The sequence below is a fragment of the Crocodylus siamensis genome, chromosome 2 (genome assembly GCF_052110815.1).
Source record: "Crocodylus siamensis isolate JL-2025a chromosome 2, ASM5211081v1, whole genome shotgun sequence".
In the NCBI taxonomy this organism is placed as follows: domain Eukaryota; kingdom Metazoa; phylum Chordata; order Crocodylia; family Crocodylidae; genus Crocodylus; species Crocodylus siamensis.
In genome coordinates this window covers 245,464,353-245,485,595 of record NC_143396.1, presented here as the reverse complement: position 1 = coordinate 245,485,595, position 21,243 = coordinate 245,464,353, and the positions used below count along the sequence as shown (strand labels likewise).

Sequence of the window (21,243 nt, the reverse complement as noted above, 5' to 3'; positions counted from 1 at the left end):
GTTACCAGCTTGTGATTGATAGCCTCGTAAACAAATTTTTGAAAGATTTTTCTGAGGACCAAAGTCAAGTTCACCAGTCTGTAGTTTGCAGGGTCATCCCTCTGCCCTTTCTTAAAGATAAGCACTACACTGGCCCTCTTCCAGTCATCTGGGGCCACTCCCAAGTTCTACAACTCTTCAAACAACTTGGCCAGTGGTGCTGCTATAAGATCAGCCAGTTCTTTCTGAACTCTCGGGTGCAGGTCGTCTGGTTCAGCAGACTTGAAAACATCCAAGTGCGGTAGGAGATCCCTCAGCTGTTCAGGACTTATCTCACGTAATCATGTGATTTCATGTAATCGTGCTTCTCTTTCCTCCTTGCTTGCTGAACTGGTAAGGTGAGTTTTTGCCAATAGACCCATATTGTGAATTTTTGATTAGATATCAATTAGGCTCTTCATGTAGTTTTTCAATTCATCTTGTACTTTTATAACTACAGCAGTAAATATTGGGCATACAATCAAATTACTAATGTTAAATCCTTTACTAGCTTGCTGTTGTTTTAAAAGTTAATAACTGGAATAGCTCATCAGACATTTATCAGACAATAGAGAAATCCCTTGGGAAGTAATTCATAGACAGGTATAGAAATATTAACCAACCACCAAGTCCTAGTATCCTCACTGGAATGGATTTAGTAAATTAGCTGAACAGGGAACAAAACCACACTCATTGTGTTTTCTTGACCTTAGAAAAATTATTAGGGTGCTGTTCATTTTGGACAATAGTGAGTCATGTTCCTTCAAATTTCATAGATTTCATAGACATTAGGGCTGGAAGGGACCTCGGAAGATTGAGTCCAACCCCCCGCCCAAAGGTCAGGAAGTCAGCTGGGGTCATAGGATCACAGCAAGATAAGCATCCAATTGGCTCTTGAAGGCATTCAATGTAGGTGCTTGAACCACCTCCGCTGGCAGACTGTTCCAGACCTTGGGGGCTCGGACAGTAAAGAAATTCTTCCTTATGTCCAGCCTGAAGCGGTCTAGCAGTAGTTTGACTGTTCGACCTCATCATCCCTTGGAGCACTCTGGTGAACAAACGTTCCCCCAGATCCTGGTGGTCACCCCTGCTAAACTTACAGGTGGCCATCAGATCACCCCTGAGCCTGCGTTTTTCCAGGCTAAAGAGCCCCATGGCTCTCAGCCTGTCTTCGTAAAGTCTGTTTTCCTGATCTCTGATTATGTGCGTGGCTGTTCTCTGGACTCTTTCAAGCTTCTCCACATCCTTTTTGAATTGCGGAGCCCAAAACTGGATGCAGTACTCCAGCTGCAGCCTCACCAAGGCTGAGTACAAGGGAAGAATGACGTCCCGGGATTTGTTTGAGAAGCATCTACGGATGCAAGCCACCATTTTGGTCACTTTAATAGCTGCAGCATTGCATTGCAGGCTCATGTTCATTTTGTGGTCAATGATGACCCCCAAGTGTCTTTCTTCCGTAGTGCTATCCAGTGTAGCACTGCTGAGCCTATAAGGATGCTGCAGGTTTTTCTTCCCAAGGTTGAGAACCTTACATTTTTCAGTGTTAAACACCATCAGGTTCTTGTCCGCCCATTTGCTGAGCCTGACCAGGTTGGCCTGGATCACCTGCCTGTTATCAGGCGTGGATGCTTTGCCCCAAAGTTTGGTGTCATCAGCAAACTTGGCCAGTCCGCTTCTGACTCCAGTGTCCACATCATTAATGAAGATGTTGAACAATATGGGTCCAAGAACAGAGCCTTGGGGGACCCCGCTGGTTACAGGACACCATAATGAGTGACTGCCATCTATTACTACCCTCTGGGTCTGACCACGGAGCCAATTTGCCAGCCAGCGGATCATGGTGGACCCAAGGCCACAATTAGCCAGTTTCGCCAAGAGGTGATCATGGGATACCAGATCGAAGGCTTTTTTGAAGTCAAGATATATGACATCAATCTCTTCTCCCTTGTCCAGGTGATAGGTCACCTGGTCGTAGAAGGAAATGAGATTGGTCAAACAAGACCTACCCACAAGAAACCCGTGCTGGCTATCCCTTAGGATGTTGGCATTGGCCAGTCCATCAAGGATGGCCTCCTTAATAAACTTTTCTAAGATCTTCCCTGGGATAGAAGTCAGGCTGATGGGCCTATAGTTAGCTGGATCCACTTTCCTCCCTTTCTTGAAGATAGGCACCACATTGGCCTTCTTCCAGTCTTCAGGCACTACATCAGAGTGCCAGGAGTTTTCAAAGATCTGTGCCAGAGGCTGCGCTATGATGCTCGCCAGCTCCTTGAGTACCCTGGGGTGTAGATTGTCAGAGCTTGCTGACTTGAAGTTATCCAGCTTCTCAAGGTGTTCCTTCATGAGGTCAACATTAATGGAGAGCAGGGGATCTCCCTTATCCGGACTTCCCTGTCCTGTAATGGGCATGGGCGTCCCATGGGACTGATGAAAGACTGATGCAAAGTACCCATTTAATAGGTTGGCTTTTTCCTGGGCGTCAGTTGTCAGTTGCCCCATCTGGTTTAGCGGGGTCCAGTGTTGCCCTTACTTTTCCTCTGGCTCCCTGCATATCTGAAAAAGGACTTTTTTTATTGTCCTTGATGCTCAAAGCTAGTTGAAGTTCAGTTGCAGCCTTAGCTTTCCTAGTTTGCTCCCTGCAGGACTGGACGAGTGCAGAATAATCCTCCTTGGAAGTGAATCCCATCCTCCATCCTTTGTAGGCCTTTCTTTTTTAGCCTCAGGAGGTCTGCTAGGTCCCTGGAGAGCCAGGGGGGCTGCTGCGTCCTCTTGCTGCCTTTCCTCTGAGACGGAATAGACTTAGCTTGTGCATTGAGGATCGCTCCCTTGAGGAGCAACCACTCTTCTTGAACTCCCCTCTCCCTGGGGTCGTGGTCCCTTAGGACCTCACTGACCAGCCTCTTGAGCTTGTCAAAGTCGGCTTTTCTGAAGTCAAGGACTTCTGTGTTGCTGACCGACTTGCCAGCTTTACGGCGGATGGTGAAGGTGATCAGCTCGTGGTCACTGTCACCCAGCTTCCTGTCGATCACTAGGTCACTGATTAGGTCATCCCCAGTAGCCAGTACCAGATCAAGCAGCACTTTGCCTTTCATTGGCCCGTAGACTTCTTGAGTCAGGTAGAGGTCATCCGTGCATGAGAGGAAGCTACCGATTTTGCTGAGTGATCCTCCCACGAGATGTCCGGGTAATTGAAGTCACCCATGACAGCTACGGTCCTGGAGCATGCGGCCTCAGCCAGTTCCTGGGCAAACTCCTGGTCAAGCTCAGGGCTTTGGGTGGGAGGTCTGTAGTAGACTCCCACCGTTGTGTCCCCTGTGCTGTGTTCCCTACGGATTTTAACCCAGAGGGTCTCTAGTCGTCTACCCTGGTCGCCAAGATCAGCTTGCAGGGATGTGTAGCTTTCCTTAACATAGCGAGCTACACCCCCGCCCCTTTTATCTACACAATCCCTCCTGTACAGGGTATAGCCATCCATACCTGAGGTCCAGTCATGGGTGGAGTCCCACCAGGTCTCCATTATCCCTATGACATCATAATTATTTGCATTGAGCAGGAGAGCGAGCTCCTCCTGCTTGTTCCCCAAGCTCCTGGCATTTTTGTGTACAGGCAGGCAAGTGTCCCCTTGGGGGCTCTTGCCTTGCCCACAGATTGTACCAGGGCTGGGGGAGGGGTGGGCTCCCTTAAGTGCCTTGGCTGCTGGCTTTGCAAGGGTTGCTCAGCAGGCCAGCAGTGGCAGTAGTTCCCCCATCCCCCAACGGACTTAGTTTAAATGGAGCAGGTCAGCCAGTCTGGCTGAGAAGAGCCTCCTCCCCAGGGGAGAGAGGTGGAGGCCATCTCTTCACAGCAGCTCACTGCCTCTCTTGCCAAAGAGCAGACTGTGGTCATGGAAGCCAAAGCCTTCCCGATGGCACCAGCTCCGCAGTCTTTGGTTGACTGCGTGGATCCTCCTCTCCCTTCTCAGCCCATACCCCGAGACTGGGAGGATTGATGAGAACACCACCTGTGCCCCCAGACCCTTTATCCCCACTCCCAAATCCCTGTAGCACCTCATGACCCAGCTGGGAGCGCTCTGAGCTATGTCATTGGTGCCCACATGAATAAAGAGCATAGGATAGTGGTCTGTGGGCTGGAGGAGCTTAGGGATCTTCTCCGCAATGTCCTGGATGCAGGCCCCTGGGAAGCAGCAGACTTCCCGGACTAAGGGGTCAGGACAGCAGATTGCCCCCTCAGTCCCCCTCAGAATGCAGTATCTCACAACAAACACCTTACATTTTGTCTTGGGGAGAGCGGGGGCGGTAGCTGCAGTTGAGCCTGTGCTGCCTGCGGAAGCCGGCAACTCAGCAGGCTCTGCTGGAGCAGCAAGAGGTGCGTACCTGTTGCTAAGCTTCAGCAGGGCAGGGGCCTTGGTGCAGTGGGCCTTGGGGCCCTTGACCACCTTGGTTCATGCCCCTGACTGGATAGAGTGGGAGGTCCCAGAGTCCTCCTTTGTCCTGGAGGGAGACCATGGTCCCACCTCCGGCTCCCAGGGGAGAAGGGCCTTGCAGTAGGAGTCGATCTCCTGGTCACAGTCCCTGATGGCACGCAGTCTCGACTGTGGTCTGGAGCTCCTCCAGATGGCATACAGGAGACCCCAAAAGGGAGCAGACCCCACCAGGGGAGGTGGCCATGCTCCTGGGCCCCAGAGCCTGAAAAAGTGAGAGGCAGCCCCCGCAGCAGAGAGCCAGGGGCTCTGTCTGCGTGGAGCCCGGAACCATGGGCTCCGTCTGGGTGGCCGTCTCTGAGGTGCCGGGGGGGGGGGCCCACAGATCCCGAGGGGTGCGGCACGTGCCTATCCGTGTCATGCCTCTGGTAAGCTGGCTATGGCTGGGACTATCTACCCTGGGGGGTTTGCAGGCAGGGTCTCAGGCCCTCCTGTGCACCCTCCTGCGTGAAGTCCGCACTAACTTGCATACCAGCAGACAAGCATGCCTGTTTGCACAGCCTGTTCACACTGCTCCAGTCGCGTGGCTCCCTGGGGGGCTGGGCAAAGTAGGGGCCTGGGTGGGGCTTGACCTGGCCCGGCTCCACTCAGCCACCTCCTCCCACTCAGGGGTTAACCCCCTCCCACCACAGGCCCTGATTGCCTCCAGTTGTGCTGGGGGTCGGCGGGGGGCTCTGCAGCTGCTGGGAGGTCTATGGGGGGGCTTCGGGGGAGTGGGGGTGCAGCAGGCTTTCACCTGCGTGTCTCTCACCGCTCTGGAGCCTAAAGGTTGCTTTACATCCAGGTGCATTAGGCATGAGATGCCATTTGATTTTTTTGATACAAAGGTATTAAAAATATTTCAGAACTACATATTTGTTATTTGCAGCACATTTTGTGTAGTCTTTAAATACTTTGCATATCTGTACACCTGTATTACAGCAGTTTTGTGAAACATACCACTCAGTCTTTGTTTGTAACAGACATTAACATCAGAGAAATAGGTCTGGAAGGAGCATTGCTGAGCTTGCTGGACAAAGAAGTGGATCAAAAATTGTGCCAAGATATCAGAGAGACCCTGAGTCATATGCTTACATCGATGGCAGTTGAAAAGCTGTCTTTCTGGCTGAAGCTTTGTAAAGATGTCCTTGCTTCCTCAGCAGGTAAGTCAGGGGTGGGCAGTTATTTTGGGTGGAGTGCCAAACATGTTTTGGTGAGCTGTTGAGGGCCATAAAGATAGCCCTGCCCTTTGACCGGTGCCCCACCCCCTGGTCACCATCTTGGAAAAGGAAGTCACTGGAAGTCCCTTCCCTTGGCCCTAGAAGTATTCCTTTTGGCTAAGGCGCTTGCCATCTTGGAATTGGAAGAAAACAAATGATATTCTAAAAATCAAACAACTTACAATAATTTGATTTTAAAAGAATTTTTGTCCTGATTTATGTGTTTGTGTGGTGTACATAGAGGTTATTGCATAATAGCGTAAAATAATGTCTTATTTTTGTATACCTTGTGGGGGGGGGGAAGGTATGAAGGGGTGTGGGGGTATGGGTGGGTGGGTACAGGGTTTGTGGGGGCTGTGGGTGTGTGTGTATGTGGGGCCTGGGTGTGTGGGGTGGATAGGTGTGTGTGTGCGTGTGGATTTGTGGGGTGTGGGTGGGTATGGGGTTTGTGGGGGGTGTGAATATGTGGAGGGAGAGGGTGAAAGGGTTGGGTGGCTGGTGTGCGTGAAGGGATGTAGGGGTGTGCATGGGGGGTATGGTGGTGCAAGTTGGGCGTGGGTACGTGTGTATGATGGGGTGTGCATGTGGGACCACCTACAAACACATGCCCCTCCCTCATTCCACATAGCCCCTGCCACCAGCGGCAGCAGTAGGCTGCAAGGCCTATAGCCCATGGTGGGCAGAGACCCCTGGCAGTGTGCAGTCCCAGGGAGCCCCAGGACTGCATGTGGCCGGGCCGCTGGCAGGGAGAGGGGTAGAGCTGGCTTGGCTCCATAGATCGTGGAGTATTATATTACCCATTATTTTTATTAACATTTTAATTATTTTCCCTAGAATGAGAGGTTATTTTTTTTTCTGATTTGCTTTTTACCTTCTTGATAAGGGGATAGTATTCAACAGCCTACTCCTCACCTTGACCAAACATCCTATATGACGAATGGCCTAGCTACAGAGTCCATATTACCCAAAACATGGGAAGGGGCAGACTTTCAGTTAAGAGATATTGGTTTAGGCAAGCCTAAAGTATAGGTGCTAAAGTATTCCTTTACCACAGATCATCTGCTGTATAAGGCAGTATCTGCCTAAGTTATTGGTCATGTGCAGGTCCTGCTGTTGAGTGCACATTTTTATCTATAATGAAATTATTGTCAACACTCATTAATTTAACAGTCTGGTGCATCTCTAAATATATAATAGAGACAATAACCTATCAATAGCGAGCCTCCTTCCTGAAATGTGTAAAATGAAAAGATTTTGGCAAGACTTAGCCTCAGTCATGCTTCTGCATTGTGGTCAATATGTTGTTAGATTAGTAGCTGTTCTCTGTTTCTTTTTTTTTTCTTTTTTTAAAAGAGCAACTAAAATAATCTCCAGAATCTAAAGTCTTTTGAAATGTAGTCATATGGAGACTAGCAACAATTGGTCACTTAGTTTGTATTTTGCTAATAAAAGAGTCTGCTAATTTTTTCTATGTTAGTTATAGAATCATAGGATCATAGAAAAGTAGAGCTAGAAGGAACCTCACAGTGTCTAGTCCATCCAGCTCCCTGCTCAAAGCAGGACCATCCTTGACTAAAGCATCCCACCAAGCATCTTTCTAACCTGTCCTTTAAAACTTCCAAGAATGGAGATTCCACAGTTTCCCTGGGTAGCCTGTTCCTGTGCTTGACCACCCTAATAGTCAGAAAGTTCCTCCTAATCTCCAATTTGAATAGTCCCTGCTGGAGCCTGAGACCATTGCGCCTAGTCCTGTCCCCTATGGCTGCAGAGAAGAGCCATCTGCATCCTCTCTATAATCAGCCCTCAAATATGTATTTGAAGACTGTTATCAAATCCCACCATGCATCTCTTTTCCAAACTAAATAATGCTAGTTCTTTCAGCTTTTTCACATAAATCTTGCCTAATATATTTTGTTGCTCAGCTTTGGACCCTTTCCAAGCTGCCCACATCTTTCCTGAAGTGTGGGGCCCAGAACTGGATGCAGTACTCTAGGCAAGACCTTACCAGCACTGAATAGAGCAAAAGAATCATTTCCCTTGATTTGCAAGTGACCCTCCTGTTAATACAGCAAGAGGACCCTTTTAGTTCATATTCAGTTTATGGTCTACTGTAACCCCCAGGTCCTTGTCTGCAGTACTGCAGTCATTCCCCTGTCTGTACTTGTGTATACAATTATTCCATCCCAAGTGCAGGACTTTGCACTCATCCTTGTTGAATTGCGTATGATTGATTGCTGACCATTTCTCCAGTAGATCCAGGTCATTCTGAATCCTGCAACTCCACCCAATTTGGGTTCATCTGCAAATTTGTTAAGTGTGTTCTTGATCACATTCTTCAAATCATTAATGAAGAACTTAAACAATACTGGACCCAAGACGGACCGCTGGGGATCCCCACTTGATACCTCCTCCCAGCTAGACATTGAGCCATTGGTGACTACTCATGAAGCATGATGATAACTGGAATACTCCCCTTACAGTACCTTTCTCTAGCCTGTATTTCCTTAGCTAGCCTGTATTTCCTTAGCTTGTTAATGAAAATGTTGTGGGAAACCATATAAAATGTCTTGCTAAAATCAATATAAAGCACATCAACTGCTCTTCCCCCTTCACAGTGCCTTTCACCTTGTCACAGAAGGCAATCAGGCTCGGGTCCTCCAAAGAGACACTCTGTAGCTGGCCAGAGTGTCTCTATGGCTGTCTCTTGCCCCTTGTTTGCTGAAGCACACTGCCTCCATGTGCAGGGCAGCCTGGAGCAGTGCAAGATGCATTGACCCTGGCTCCAGCAGGGGGGCTGAGAAGGAGCGGGGGGCTGTGGGTGCTCGGAAGGGATGGGTCCCCCACATGCCACCCTCATGATCTACAGCCTCCTCTCCACCCCTCCGCAGCAGCAGCCCACTGGGGCACTTGGGGCCTTCCTGTCAAAACACCCCCACAGTTCAGGGCAGCATGGCTTGGCCCTGGCTACCTGGCAGTGCGTGTGGCAAATCGTGCAGGCCTGGGCTGTTGTGGTGCAGCTCCAAGCAGCTCTGGGCCACTCTGTCAACTGGGGCCCTGTGCCACTTGCAGGGACCGCCTGTTGCACCATGCCATGCCATGTCCTGTGTGCACGGGCCCCAGCTGGGCCAGTTTCATGCACACAGGACCCGGCCCAGCGCTGCACACACATCCTCGCAACTGGCACAGGGCCCTGGGTGACAGCCCAAGTGGCTCAGAGCTGCCCGAGGGCACATGGTGCTGTTCCAAGCCAGGCTGGGCCCACACGATGTCATACAGGTAGCGCCAGGTGCCAGGGCCAAGCTGCACTGACCTGTGCTGCGCAGGGGGGCTGTGCCAGGGGGCCCCAAGTGCTCCAGTGGCTGCTGCTGCTGCAGGTGAGCTGTGGGGGGGGGGGCGGTACTGGGGCTCTGCGTGGGGGGGGGGGCCTCTGGGCCCTGTTGGACTGTAGCCCCTGCAAGGGGTCTCTGAGCCCTGCAGGGAGGCATATGACCCCTGCAGAGGGGGTGCCTGGGTTGTAGTAGTATTCCATGTGGTTTGAACTAAAATATTTGATTTTTAGAAACTTGCAAAATAATTTTTTCAACATAATTTTATACAAGTTGAATTATCTTTTAGAAAGGCCTTGCTTTCCATCTGTGAATTTATAAAATCAAGCTTCATAACAATTTGGTTTTCAGTTCTGAATTTTAAATTTGAATATTTTGGAAACTTAGGGGTTTAAGTAGTTGGTGTTCAGAAATTTGGGATTTACCTATAGTTCTAGAAATAGAAATTCAGAGCACAAAGAGCTGTGAGGCCCATGAATGCTGTGTGACCCCGGAGGCTGGGGGGGCATGGCAGGCTCCCACAGGTGACAGTGGGAGCATGGTGGTGGCAAGTGGGGAGCTCCCACAGGCAGTCACAACACTGTTGGTAGTGGGGACAGGGGGTGGTGAGTACCAACCAGCAGTCAGCGACCACCCACAAACGCTGTCAGCAGTGTTGGCAGCAGCTATCACGGACCGCCTGCAGATGCCACCGGCAGTGTTGGTGGTGAAGATGGGGGTGGGGAGCGGCAACTGCCCACAGGCGCCGCTGGCAGTGTCAGTGGTGCCTTTTAGCAGGGCATGCACCGCCACACTCAGGGGGTGAATGTGCACCAATGTGTATCCCCGACGTGTCACCGATGGTGAGGCCCCATGGTGATCTAGAAGAAAATTCCGTCAGGCCATTTGTATTCTATCAAAAGTGGTAGAAAAAAGGCAGAGCTATGCTTCTAAATTAGTCATTCAGAGCAGGTAGAACTAGTTATGCGGCCTAATATCTTGCAAGGGCTGAACTCCCAGAATGGAGAGCAGGAGGACAAAGAAATTGCAGAGAGGGAGACTCATGAGTAGGGCTGGGCAAAAGAGCCTGTGGGCCACATCTGGCACCCCAACTGATTGGATCCAGCCTGTGGAGGACACCTGCCAATTAATTGCATCTGGTTGGTGGCTGCTCCCTCAGTACTCCTGAATGTGGTTGAGCTCCACTTGTTCCTACCTGGGGCAGCCTGTGCCACCATCTTGACCATGGCTGCCCATGGCCCTGACCCCTGTCAGTGCACACAGCTACCTGGTAGGGTTACTTCCAGTGTGACTGCAGCTGCCCAGGTACTGCTCAACTCCCCAGACCTCCAGCAGCTCCTCCTCCTCCTGCCCCTGCTGTACCAATTCAGGCAGCAGGTTGTGCAGGGAAGTGATGGTGGCTATGGTGATGCATGCCAGGCACCACACACCTAACCCAATCTGCCCACCCAGCGTGATGAATGGAAAATTATACACTACTCAAAAAAGCATCAATCAGGAGGAGAAATATTTTTGGAAATAAAACTAAAATATGTTTTAGTAGATTTTGACTTTTAGTATAAGATTTGTGTGTTTTCATCTATAATTTGTTACAATTTTTTAGAAGATAGAATTTTAGGCTTGCAACCCAAACTTGTTAAGTGGTCCACCAGCCAAAACAATTGCTTACCTCTGTTCTTGAGAGACTATTGGATTTTTGTAGAAATTATGCCAGTGAAGGATTCAGTTTTGATTTATTATATTTTCCTTACGTGTACAAGAATTAAATAATCTGCCATTTAAGACACTGATAGATTCTGTTGCATCTCTTTCTCTCTTTATTATGTGATTTTTAATTCTAGTCCTGTTTTAAAGCCATGTAGGTGCTCTGACTGAAGTGGTAGCCTGAAATGGGAGAGATTTACTTTGAAAGGGTTATCTTGAATGACCTGCTTCAGTTTTTCATATGTGCAATTGTTAGTGGCAATAAAGAGTATTTAGTTTCCTCATGGAAACTGTCTGCCTTCTGTGAACCATGAAATAGATTTTATATACATATACTTTGGTAGTAATCATCAGGATTGCTTTACCATAGGCCTAAATGATCAGCAGCATCTAGTTTTCCCTTGGGTCTAGTAAGCATGATCAAGCCATGGCTGAAGAGTATCATGAAACTAAGATCATTGACCTTTCTCTGGTACTTGTTGCAATAAAAATAATAAACAGAATCTAGCCATGGAAGGGGGTGTATGGTCATTCTCCAATGTTAGTGACACAATATTTAGTACAGGGAACCTGAATAATTACTACAAAATTTCCATAACCTGTAGCTCAATTAAACTATAGAAGGACAATGTGTTTGCATTTCTTCCATTAATCAATTCGTTCCTTTTTCTTCGCTTAAAATGTAGATTTCACTACAGTAGCTTCAGTTGATACAACCCAAGAAGAGGAGGTAGCTAAAGGGGATGATGAATCAGTGTTAACCTCGGAGAGTGATGAGACATCCCATCCCTTCATTAATCCACGGTGGCCTACTAGAGTTTTTGCTGCAGAGTGTGTTTGTAGAATTATCAGCCAATGTGAAAATGCAGGCAGTACACATTTTGACGTAACTTTGGCTCAGGAAGGGAAACAAAGAGATTCAAGAGGTATGTGTTACACTGAGATCCTGAGAACATTCCACTGAGTGCCAAGCATACTTAAATGTTAACAGATTCTTTCTAAATGGAAATTCACCATAGGCTTCTTTCTTCATAACCTCTGTTGATTCCTTTAATTAATCTGACTAGAAGCCTGGATATGTTGAGTTACAGAGCAATAGTAAATTAGTCATAATATTGGCATATAATTACAGTGTTGACACTGATTTTTCCCAGCTGTTGTAGTATGACATACAAATAAGGAACCATTGTTCCAGCAGAAAACATTGGCAACCAGAAATTATATCTGACACCTACCTACACCAACACAATTCATGGTCTGAGAACATTTCATAGACATAGACATTAAAGCTGGAAGGGACCTCGGAAGATCGAGTCCAACCCCCTGCCCCAGGGGCAGGAAGTCAGCTGGGGTCACAGGATCCCAGCAAGTTGAACATCTAATTTACTCTTAAAGGAATCCAGAGTAGGTGATTGCACCACCTCTGGTGGCAGTCTGTTCCAGGCCTTGGGGGCTCGGACAGTAAAGTTCTTCCTTATGTCCAGCCTGAAACGGTCTTGGAGGAGTTTGTGCCCATTTGACCTTGTCATTCCATGGGGCGTTCTGGTCAACAGGCATTCCCCCAGATCCTGATGTATATCCCTTATAAACTTATAGGCAGCTACCAGGTCCCCCCCAAACCTGTGCTTTTCCAGGCTAAAGAGTTCCATAGCTCTCAGCTTTGCATCATAAGACCTGTTTTCCTGCCCTCTGATCATGTGCGTAGCTCTCCTCTGGACTCTCTCAAGCTTCTCCACATCCTTTTTAAATTGTGGAGCCCAGAATTGGATGCAGTACTCCAGCTGTGGCCTCACCAAGGCCGAGTACAGTGGGAGGATGACATCCTGGGATTTGCTAGAGAAGCATCTATAGATGCAAGCCAGAGTTTTGCTCACTTTTCTGGCTGCAACATCACATTGGTGGCTCATATTCATCTTGTGGTCAATCATGACCCTCAAGTTCCTTTTGGCCATGGTGCTAGCAAGTGTAGCACTGCTGAGCCTATAAGCATGCTGTGGGTTTTTCTTCCCCAAGTGGAGTACCTTGCATTTTTCAGTGTTGAAGGCCATCAGGTTTTCATCCACCCATTTTCCAAGCCTGTCAAGGTCAGCGTGGATCTCCATCCTGCCCTTGGGCATGGACACTTTACCTCAAAGTTTTGTCATCAGCTAACTTGACCAGTCTGCTTCTGATACCAATGTCCACATCATTAATGAAGATGTTGAAAAGCATAGGCCCAAGGACGGAGCTTTGGGGGACCTCACTGGTCACGGTGCACCACAATGATTGACTTCCATCAACTACCACTCTCTGGGTCCGACCTCAGAGCCAATTCCCCAGCCACTAGACTGTGATATAACCGAGGCCTCAGTTGGCCAGTTTTTCTATGAGATGATCGTGGGATACCAAGTTGAAAGCTTTTTTAAAATCAAGATGTATGATGTCAATCTCTTCTCCCTTGTCCAGGTGATATGTCACCTGGTTGTAGAAGAAGATGAGATGTGGGTAGGTCTTGCCTGACCAAACAAACGCATGCTGGCTGTCCCTCAGGAAGTTGCCTTCAGCCAGTTTGGCAAGAATGGTGTCTTTGAATTTTTCTAAGATCTTCCCTGGAATAGAGGTCAGGATGATGGGCCTGTAGTTCCCCAGACCTGCTTTCTTGAAGATAGGCACCACATTGGCCTTCTTCCAATCTTCGGGCGCTTCGCCTGAGCACCAGGAGTTCTCGAAGCTCCGTGCCAGTGGCAGAGCTATGAAGCTTGCCAGCTCCTTAAGTATCCTGGGGTGTAAATTGTCTGGACCAGATGACTTGAAGGTGTCCAGCCTCTCAAGGTGTTCCTTCACATGGTCAACAGGGATGAAGGGCAACAGTTCTCCCTCACTCTGGCCATCCTGTACTGTATTAAGCGGGGCCGTCCCTTGGGGCTGGTGAAAAACCAATGCAAAATACCCATTAAGCAGGTTGGCTTCTTCCTGGGCACCGGTTGTCAGTTGGTTTAGCATATGGTTTAGCAGGGATCCAGTGTTACCCCTGCTTTTCCTCTGGCTCCCCGCATATCTAAAAATGGACTTTTTATTGTCCTTGATACCTGCAGCCAGTTGGAGTTCAGTTGCAGCCTTGACTTTCCTGATTCGTTCCCTACAGGTCTGGGCCAGTACAGAGTACTTCTCCTTTGGGGTGCATCCAGCTTTCCATCATTTATAGGTCTCTCTTTTTAGACACAGGAGGTCCACTAGTTCCCTACAGAGCCAAGGGGAGTGCTGTGCCCCTTTTCTGCCTTTCCTCTGAGACAGGATAGACATTGCTTGAGCTTCCAGGATCCCTCCCTTGAGGAGCAACCACTCTTCCTGTACTCCCTTCCTTTTTGGGTCGAGGTCTCTTAGGGCCTCGCCAACAAGCCTCCTAAGCTTATCAAAGTCAGCTTTCCTGAAGTCGAGGACTGAAGCTGAGGTTGAAAGAAAACTAATCTGTTTATGACATACTTTGCATAATTACCAACAGAAAAACATCACAAACTGTGTTCATGTACAGACATTACATTTGGGCTGGGAGAAAAGACTTCCCCAAACACAGAAAGAGTGTCCAGCTGTTTTCAAATGGCTCTCTCACAAGAAAGTTGTACCTCCTTTTATCAAGTTGATATCTTCCCTCCCACGCTAAGTTGAATGGACACCTGGTATCCCATAGTCCTTTGCTGTCACTCCCTCCCCTCCCCCCCGGGAGAGGGAGGGTGAACACTGACTCCCTGACAACCTGTCCTTCACACCTCTCCCAGTGAAATCACTATTTTCTTGTGGTGGGTAACATGAAGGTTCCCACCGTGTGAGAAATGCCCCCTTTCCCACCAGTCAGCTGATTGGTGGAAAAGCAGGAACTATCTATGAAAGCTCCTGCTTTTCAGCAGTTGTCAGTTGACATCTGGCCTCTTGTGTCCTCTCCCCTGCCTCAGTGTGTCAATTAATGGGCTCCCCTAAGGGTGGGGATGTCCCAGGGAGCCACACTCTAGTGCCCCCTGGCTAGAGAGCTCACTTATCTAGTAGGGCTGTGCAAAGCTTTGGTCTCTGATTCGATTCAGCGGAGATTTGGCCCAATTTGGTGGCCAAATCTCCCAATCCAAATCGAATCCCAGGACCCTTTAATCTCTCCAAATCGAATTGGAACCCTCCAAATCAATTCGGACGTAAAGACAGCTTTAAATGTTTTTTCTACATACTTCTAGGTAGCAGGAGCTTGTGATCACTGCAATGCTGGGGCACATGGAGTGTCCCACAGAAGCACAGGGGGCTCCCTAGCGCACTCGGCAACAGACCCGGAAGTGAACCAGAACCACTGCCAGTCCACTTCTGGATCTGCCAGGGAGTGCACTGGGGGGGCGGGGGGGAGCCCTGCACAACCCCAGCTTGGTGACTGGTGCCTCCTGGGTCTGGGGAGGCACCCAGGGTGTGCCCTACCTCCCCCCATGGCCAATCACTGAGCCGGGGGAGAGGGGGGTGCAGCAGGACCCCCCCAGCGCACTCCCTGCCAAACCTGGAAGTGGACCAGAAGTACTTCCGGTCCACTTTCTGGTTTGCTGCCAAGCACATGGAAGGCCTCCCCTACACTCCTGTGGGATGCTCCACGTGCCCCAGCATCACAGCATTCACAAGCTATGCCTGCTACCTCAAGGTATGTAGAAAAAACTTTGAAAGCTGCGTCTATGTCCGAATCAACATCAAATCTTCAGATTCGGATTCAGCCGAATTGAATCACTGGTCCTGATTCAGGCTGAATCCAAATCGAATAGGGCCCGCTTCACACACCCCTATTCTATAGCTCTCCAGCCAGGGAGGCTGGAACACATGTGTGCTCCAATTCCTGGGCTATTTTTTTCTACTAGTAAGAATTCCAGATGATTTTTTACCAGTAGAAATGAATGCCTGTCTGTAGTTTTTGAATAGTGCCACATGCTGATCTGAAGGTTTTTGATGCCTCAGAATCTCTATCAGAGTCAAATGTTGAGGTGTTTATTCTTTTCCACAAATACATATCATAAAATTGGAAAGTATTAGCTGATACTTTACTTTACAGTTAGGGCTGCCAGGCTCTGGAATGGGCTCCCAAGTGAGGTGGTGCTGTCTCCTACCTTGGAGGTCTTCAAGAGGAAGCTAGACAGATATTTGGCTGGGGTGATATGATCCCAGCACCCATTCCTTCCTGGGGCAGGGGGTCCCTTCTGACCCTAAGCACTATGATACCACTGAAGAATTGTGTTAATATATACAAGATACAGATCTGAGAGAAAAAGTGAATTGAGTGATTACAGCTTCCTTTTTAAGATCTACTATATTAAGCATGAATTTTTAAAAAAAATCTTTCTATATATGAACTACCTAAACAAAAATTTCCTTACCGTATGTCAAAGTAGAAAATAAAAATGTGAATGATATGGGCTCCACAGTATAAAACACAAATATTATTATGTCATGTTAAAATATATTGGGTGTTTAATGAAAATACCTTTGATTTCTTTTTTCCCCCCCCCAGATGACTTTTTAGTATTACATTTAGCTGACTTGATCCGCATGGCTTTTATGGCTGCCACAGATCACAGTGATCAGCTTCGTCTCTCTGGGCTTCAGACGTTGTTAATTGTTGTTCGGAAGTTTGCAGCTGTTCCAGAACCAGAATTTCCAGGTCATGTAATTTTGGAGCAATATCAAGCTAATGTAAGTATCCATTGATTTATAAAAATGAGTAGAGTAAATTTAAATTAACAGCCTGCTAATGAAATGATATTTGGTCAGCAGTTAGTGGTACAGTCAAGATTCTGTTTGTTTGATGCAGAAACTATTTTCACTCATTCATACCTTCCCCAGAAATGACTTCGGGCAAAGGAAACATGAAAAGTTTCTGATTCAAATTATTAGTTTTTTTTCAAGTTTTGATCATGACCAATTCTGTGTTTGAGTACCCCAAGTAAAGAAACAAGCCTTCTTTTCCTAGAGGGAAAAAAGAGCTGTTTACATTCTATACATATTAAAGCAACTTTTATACATGTGCCTGAAATACAAGGAATGAATGAATTTTGATGAAATAGTTAGTTAGTTATGTATATGGACAGTTGTAAAAAAAACCAATATGGGATACTCTATGTAATAGATGGGCCTTTTTTTTTGTATGCGCCACCAGCTTCTATTTTCTACACGATTTCTACAAGTAGGCTCCCAAATTGGCCTCTTGAAGTGACAAGCAGGGGTGGCAGTTAAGGGTCACTTCCAAAGGAAAAAATTGTTGCCTTCTACCTGTTGTTGATGGAAAACTGTCATAATCACTCCTGTTTCTGAATAATCTAATTAAACCTCCAGATTGCATACCGTGCAAAAATAAGAGGTGTTAAAATTGTTCCCAAATTTTCCAGTTGGTTCCGACTTCCCCATCATCACTGGAACTTACCCAAATTCATCTTCAGCCAGCTTCCGTGCTCTCTAGTAGTCTGCAAAGGCAAGGAACATTGGTTGGGCTGATAGAGACAGGGAGGTAGGTCTTTGCATTACTAAGATACTGAAGGCATTATAGCCTTTTCCCTCCCCAACTATTCCTAGAGGTCTGCCAGATGAGAGTAAAGAGACCCTCTAGAATCCCACGCCGAAGTACTTTTGCGGATGAAGAACAGCTACCCAGAAGCCACTTCCTGGGCACACCCAGAAAAAATAAATAAATTGGCCATTAGTTCTTGCCACACAGAATGAACAACAGTATTCAAGTCTACTGTTAAACTAAATAATCCCAGCATGGGAATCTGGTTTTCGTTTAAATACTGGGAGGACTTAATCAATAATGTAATTAGTACTATTCCTCTGCAATAACCAGTTTTCTCCTCATCAGCTGATAGAAGTCAAGGAGATTCTGAAGCAGCTACAAAACCTGAATATTGTCTCATTATATTCTGTTCAGTACTCCTAATCACAAATAGAACATAGATAGCTATTTGTATTGATAAGATGTAGCTACATCTGGTTTCACCAGTTTTTCTGTATCAAAGTGTGACTTCTTAGCCAAAGCCCATACAAAAGCTCCTTAAAGAATAGAACCGCCTTACCATAACTGAACAAGTGTTAACGGCCTCTGTCTGTCCTCTCTGTTGGTCTTCATTGGCTAAGATGGAGATAATGCACAGGTTGCAATCTAGTGCTCCCCATAACTCTTACAATACAAATTAAAACTCAGGCCAGATTATCTACAGATTTGTTGTGGCCAAATGTTGACTTTGCAGTTGCTCTACAGGCCAGAAGAAAAACCTTACTTGCCCACAGCTGTGTCGAGCTACAAAATATCTTTGATGGAAACAGTCTTTCGGTGTGCAACTTATGGCAAAAATTAGAGTGCAGATCAATTTTTTACTGCAAGAAGCAGTTCAGTTTTGTTGTCCACAGAATAAGTGGTATGAATAACAGGATAATTTCTCTATGGGAACTTGGTCCCTAAAACAAGATGTGGGGGGAGGGGACAGCAGCAAAGGAAATTATTAAAACCTTGCTTAATGTTTTTAAGTTCCTCTAAGAGGAACCAAAGATTAACAATTTCATTGAGTCAGGTTGTCAGTTTGCACAAGACCTATGCAAACAATTTGAACAATTTGGAGAATTTTTTTCCAGCAAAGGCTAATGTTTAGGACCAGTTTTTACCTGTTTAATATTAATTACAGAAGCATCCTGAGGACCTAAACAGATGGTACTGTTGCATACTGTACAGATGCATGTAAAGACACCATCATCCCAAGTGTGATGGTATTTAAGTTTAGGTCATCGAAAAATATCTGAAGCACATAGTGAATTTTTTTTATTCTGTAGCCCTCAGTAACGTAAAAACTGGAAGAAGTCCATGCTCCTTGATAACTCTTTCTCCATATTCAGTAATAAGCAGATGTGATTTGTATTCTCTCTCTTGCTCCTGCAGCTGTAAAATTATCAGTTTTTGCTGTTGTGTTAACTAATGTGCTGCTTTCTTTTCCTTAAAACTGAGATCCTTCTGGGTAAGGAAATACCACTTATTAGGCTTGTAGGACCTGTCAGGTTTTGGACAATTTTTTTTGTTTGCTTTGAGAAACTTCTTCCTTCCTGAATTCTTGATGTGATAAGAAGTTTTCTTTGTTCTGACTTCAAGACCCTACCAAGGAAGGGAAACAGGCCTCAAAGCCCACTGTGTCAGAAAGGAAACCTTTCTTCTATGGAAAACAAATTGTGTCTGATTACAACTCCATCTTTAATTGCTGATCGCTTTTCCTAAATGTCATGATGTAAAAAGAAAGGAACTAGCTTCTTTATAAGGAAATTGAACTAAAGCCCAATTATGAAAAGTAACATTATTTCATTAATCTTCTTGGTATTTAAAGCATTTAATAACATCTTTTAGGTTGGAGCAGCACTTAGACCTGCCTTCACCCCAGAAACCCCACCTGATGTCACAGCAAAAGCATGTCAGGTAAATTCTTAAAGATCAAACTCTGAAAGGCATGAGTCTTTAACTAGGACTTTCATATCTTAGCTGTTTCTTTTGATCTAGAACGCTTAATTTTTTGCCTTTTGGAGTTGATTCTTGCACTTCTGTAACTCATTTATCCTTAAATTACTGGTGCTTAAGAACTTGACAAATAAAAAACCCAGTGTTTTAAATACTTTGGGGAGTTGGTTTTAAATGATCACGCTTTCTATTGTACCACATTAGGTTTGCAGTGCCTGGATTGCAAGTGGCATAGTAAGTGACCTTAATGACCTTCGAAGGGTTCATCAGTTGCTTGTATCATCCTTGACCAAAATACAGGTGGGAAAAGAAACACAGAGTCAGTTATACAATGAGAGCACCTCAACTATGGAGATATTGGCTGTGCTCAAAGCTTGGGCAGAGGTTAGTATGTTCATTTTATAACTGGGACTTTTGACTGTTAAAGGATGAGAATGGTGAGCTTACCTTTTAAACCTAAACTTAACTGTTTAAGTAACTTTCAGCAAACTAATGAATAGAAGTTTGTCTAATAGCTTTACATTTTTTGCTTTGTATTCAGTACTGAATGCATTAAAACCTAAGCATCCCACTTATGTTAACAGCAAGATATTCTTTAAAATGTAATGTGGTCACAGGAATGCCTTTAAAATATATGATTTAGAAGAGTTGCTTTAGGCCCTTTTTCTTATCACATTCCTTTACAGAATGACCAGCAAGCAGCTTGCTTTATACTGCACTTATCATCAGCATTCTATAGCAATTAATTACCAACTTTAAATAAAGAAGCCTTAGTTCATGTGGTTATCTCTTAGATATCCATAATTCATGAATGAAGTTATAAGATTTGTTGGCATTTTATTTCCCATAGGCAGACTGTGTAAATAAATATACCTCAAGTGAAGTTACTCATTTCTCATGTGACTGCCTGAAGGTTCAGTAAGATAGTCTGACTCTCACTTAGGAATGTGTTCCTAACTGCTTGATAAGGGGGGGAGGGGTCCTTTTAGTATAGCCAATGCAAGATTCTGTCTCAGAATCCAGAAAGAAGGTAATACCTTCAGTTTCGGGAGGACTATTTCCTGGAAAGTAAGGACATGCAAAAAAAAAAAACCCCTTAGTTATGGTAATAGATAATCAGCTGAACATGAGCTACTAGTGTAGTGCTGTAATAAAGAGGGTTATTGCAGTCTGAAGGTATATACGTAGGGGAATATCAATTCGTGAGAAAATGGTCAAATCTCTTTAAAGGATCGGTGAAACCTTTCTACAAAACTTGGTAAAATTCCAGTGTTCATATATAAAAAAAAACTGGAAAAGATACAGGAATGAGTTTGAGTGTGATTAGAGATCTGGAAAACATTACTTAGAGTGAGAAATATAAATTTACTAGACTGACCTTCTTATCTAAGAGCAGGTTAAATGGTGAGTTAGTAATAGCCTACAAATACCAACATGAGGAAGAGATTTTTAGTGATTATTAACTCTTATACTAGCATGGGAAAAATGTTTAGTGAGATCCAGTGGTTTGAAGGTGAAGCCACACAAATTCAGACTACACATATGAATATAATTTTAAGAGTGAGGTTAATTGAACGTTAGTGCAGTTTGAAGCAACCCAAGCCCTAGAGATTATAGCTGCTGCAATCCCCAATCATAACGCGGGGTCAGGAAAACATTCAGAGGTCAGGAAAACAGATTCAGAGGTCAGGAAAACAGATCTTACGATGACAGGCTGAGAGCCATGGGACTCTAGCCTGGAAAAGCGCAGGCTCAGGGGTGATCTGATGGCCACCTATAAGTTTATCAGGGGTGACCACCAGGATCTGGGGGAACGTCTGTTCACCAGAGCGCCCCATGGGATGACGAGGTTGAACGGTCACAAACTCCTGCAAGACCGTTTCAGGCTGGACATAAGGAAGAATTTCTTTACTGTCCGAGCCCCCAAGGTCTGGAAGTCTGCCAGCGGAGGTGGTTCAAGCACTTACATTGAACACCTTCAAGAGTAAATTGGATGCTTATCTTGCTGGGATCCTATGACCCCAGCTGACTTCCTGC

The 21,243-nt window shown here is 46.1% G+C and overlaps 1 protein-coding gene across 4 annotated transcripts in view; it reads left to right on the top strand.

The window, feature by feature from the left end:
* HEATR5A (HEAT repeat containing 5A) overlaps positions 1-21,243 on the top strand; it is a 132,538-nt gene that overhangs the window by 85,415 nt on the left and 25,880 nt on the right. For all 4 annotated transcript variants that reach the window (XM_090033561.1, XM_090033559.1, XM_090033560.1 and 1 more), the window contains 5 exons: positions 5,461-5,640; positions 11,414-11,653; positions 16,231-16,412; positions 19,099-19,167; positions 19,411-19,590. In XM_090033561.1, coding sequence (XP_089889687.1) covers positions 5,461-5,640; positions 11,414-11,653; positions 16,231-16,412; positions 19,099-19,167; positions 19,411-19,590 — 851 coding nt within the window. The remainder of the gene's footprint in view (positions 1-5,460; positions 5,641-11,413; positions 11,654-16,230; positions 16,413-19,098; positions 19,168-19,410; positions 19,591-21,243) is intronic.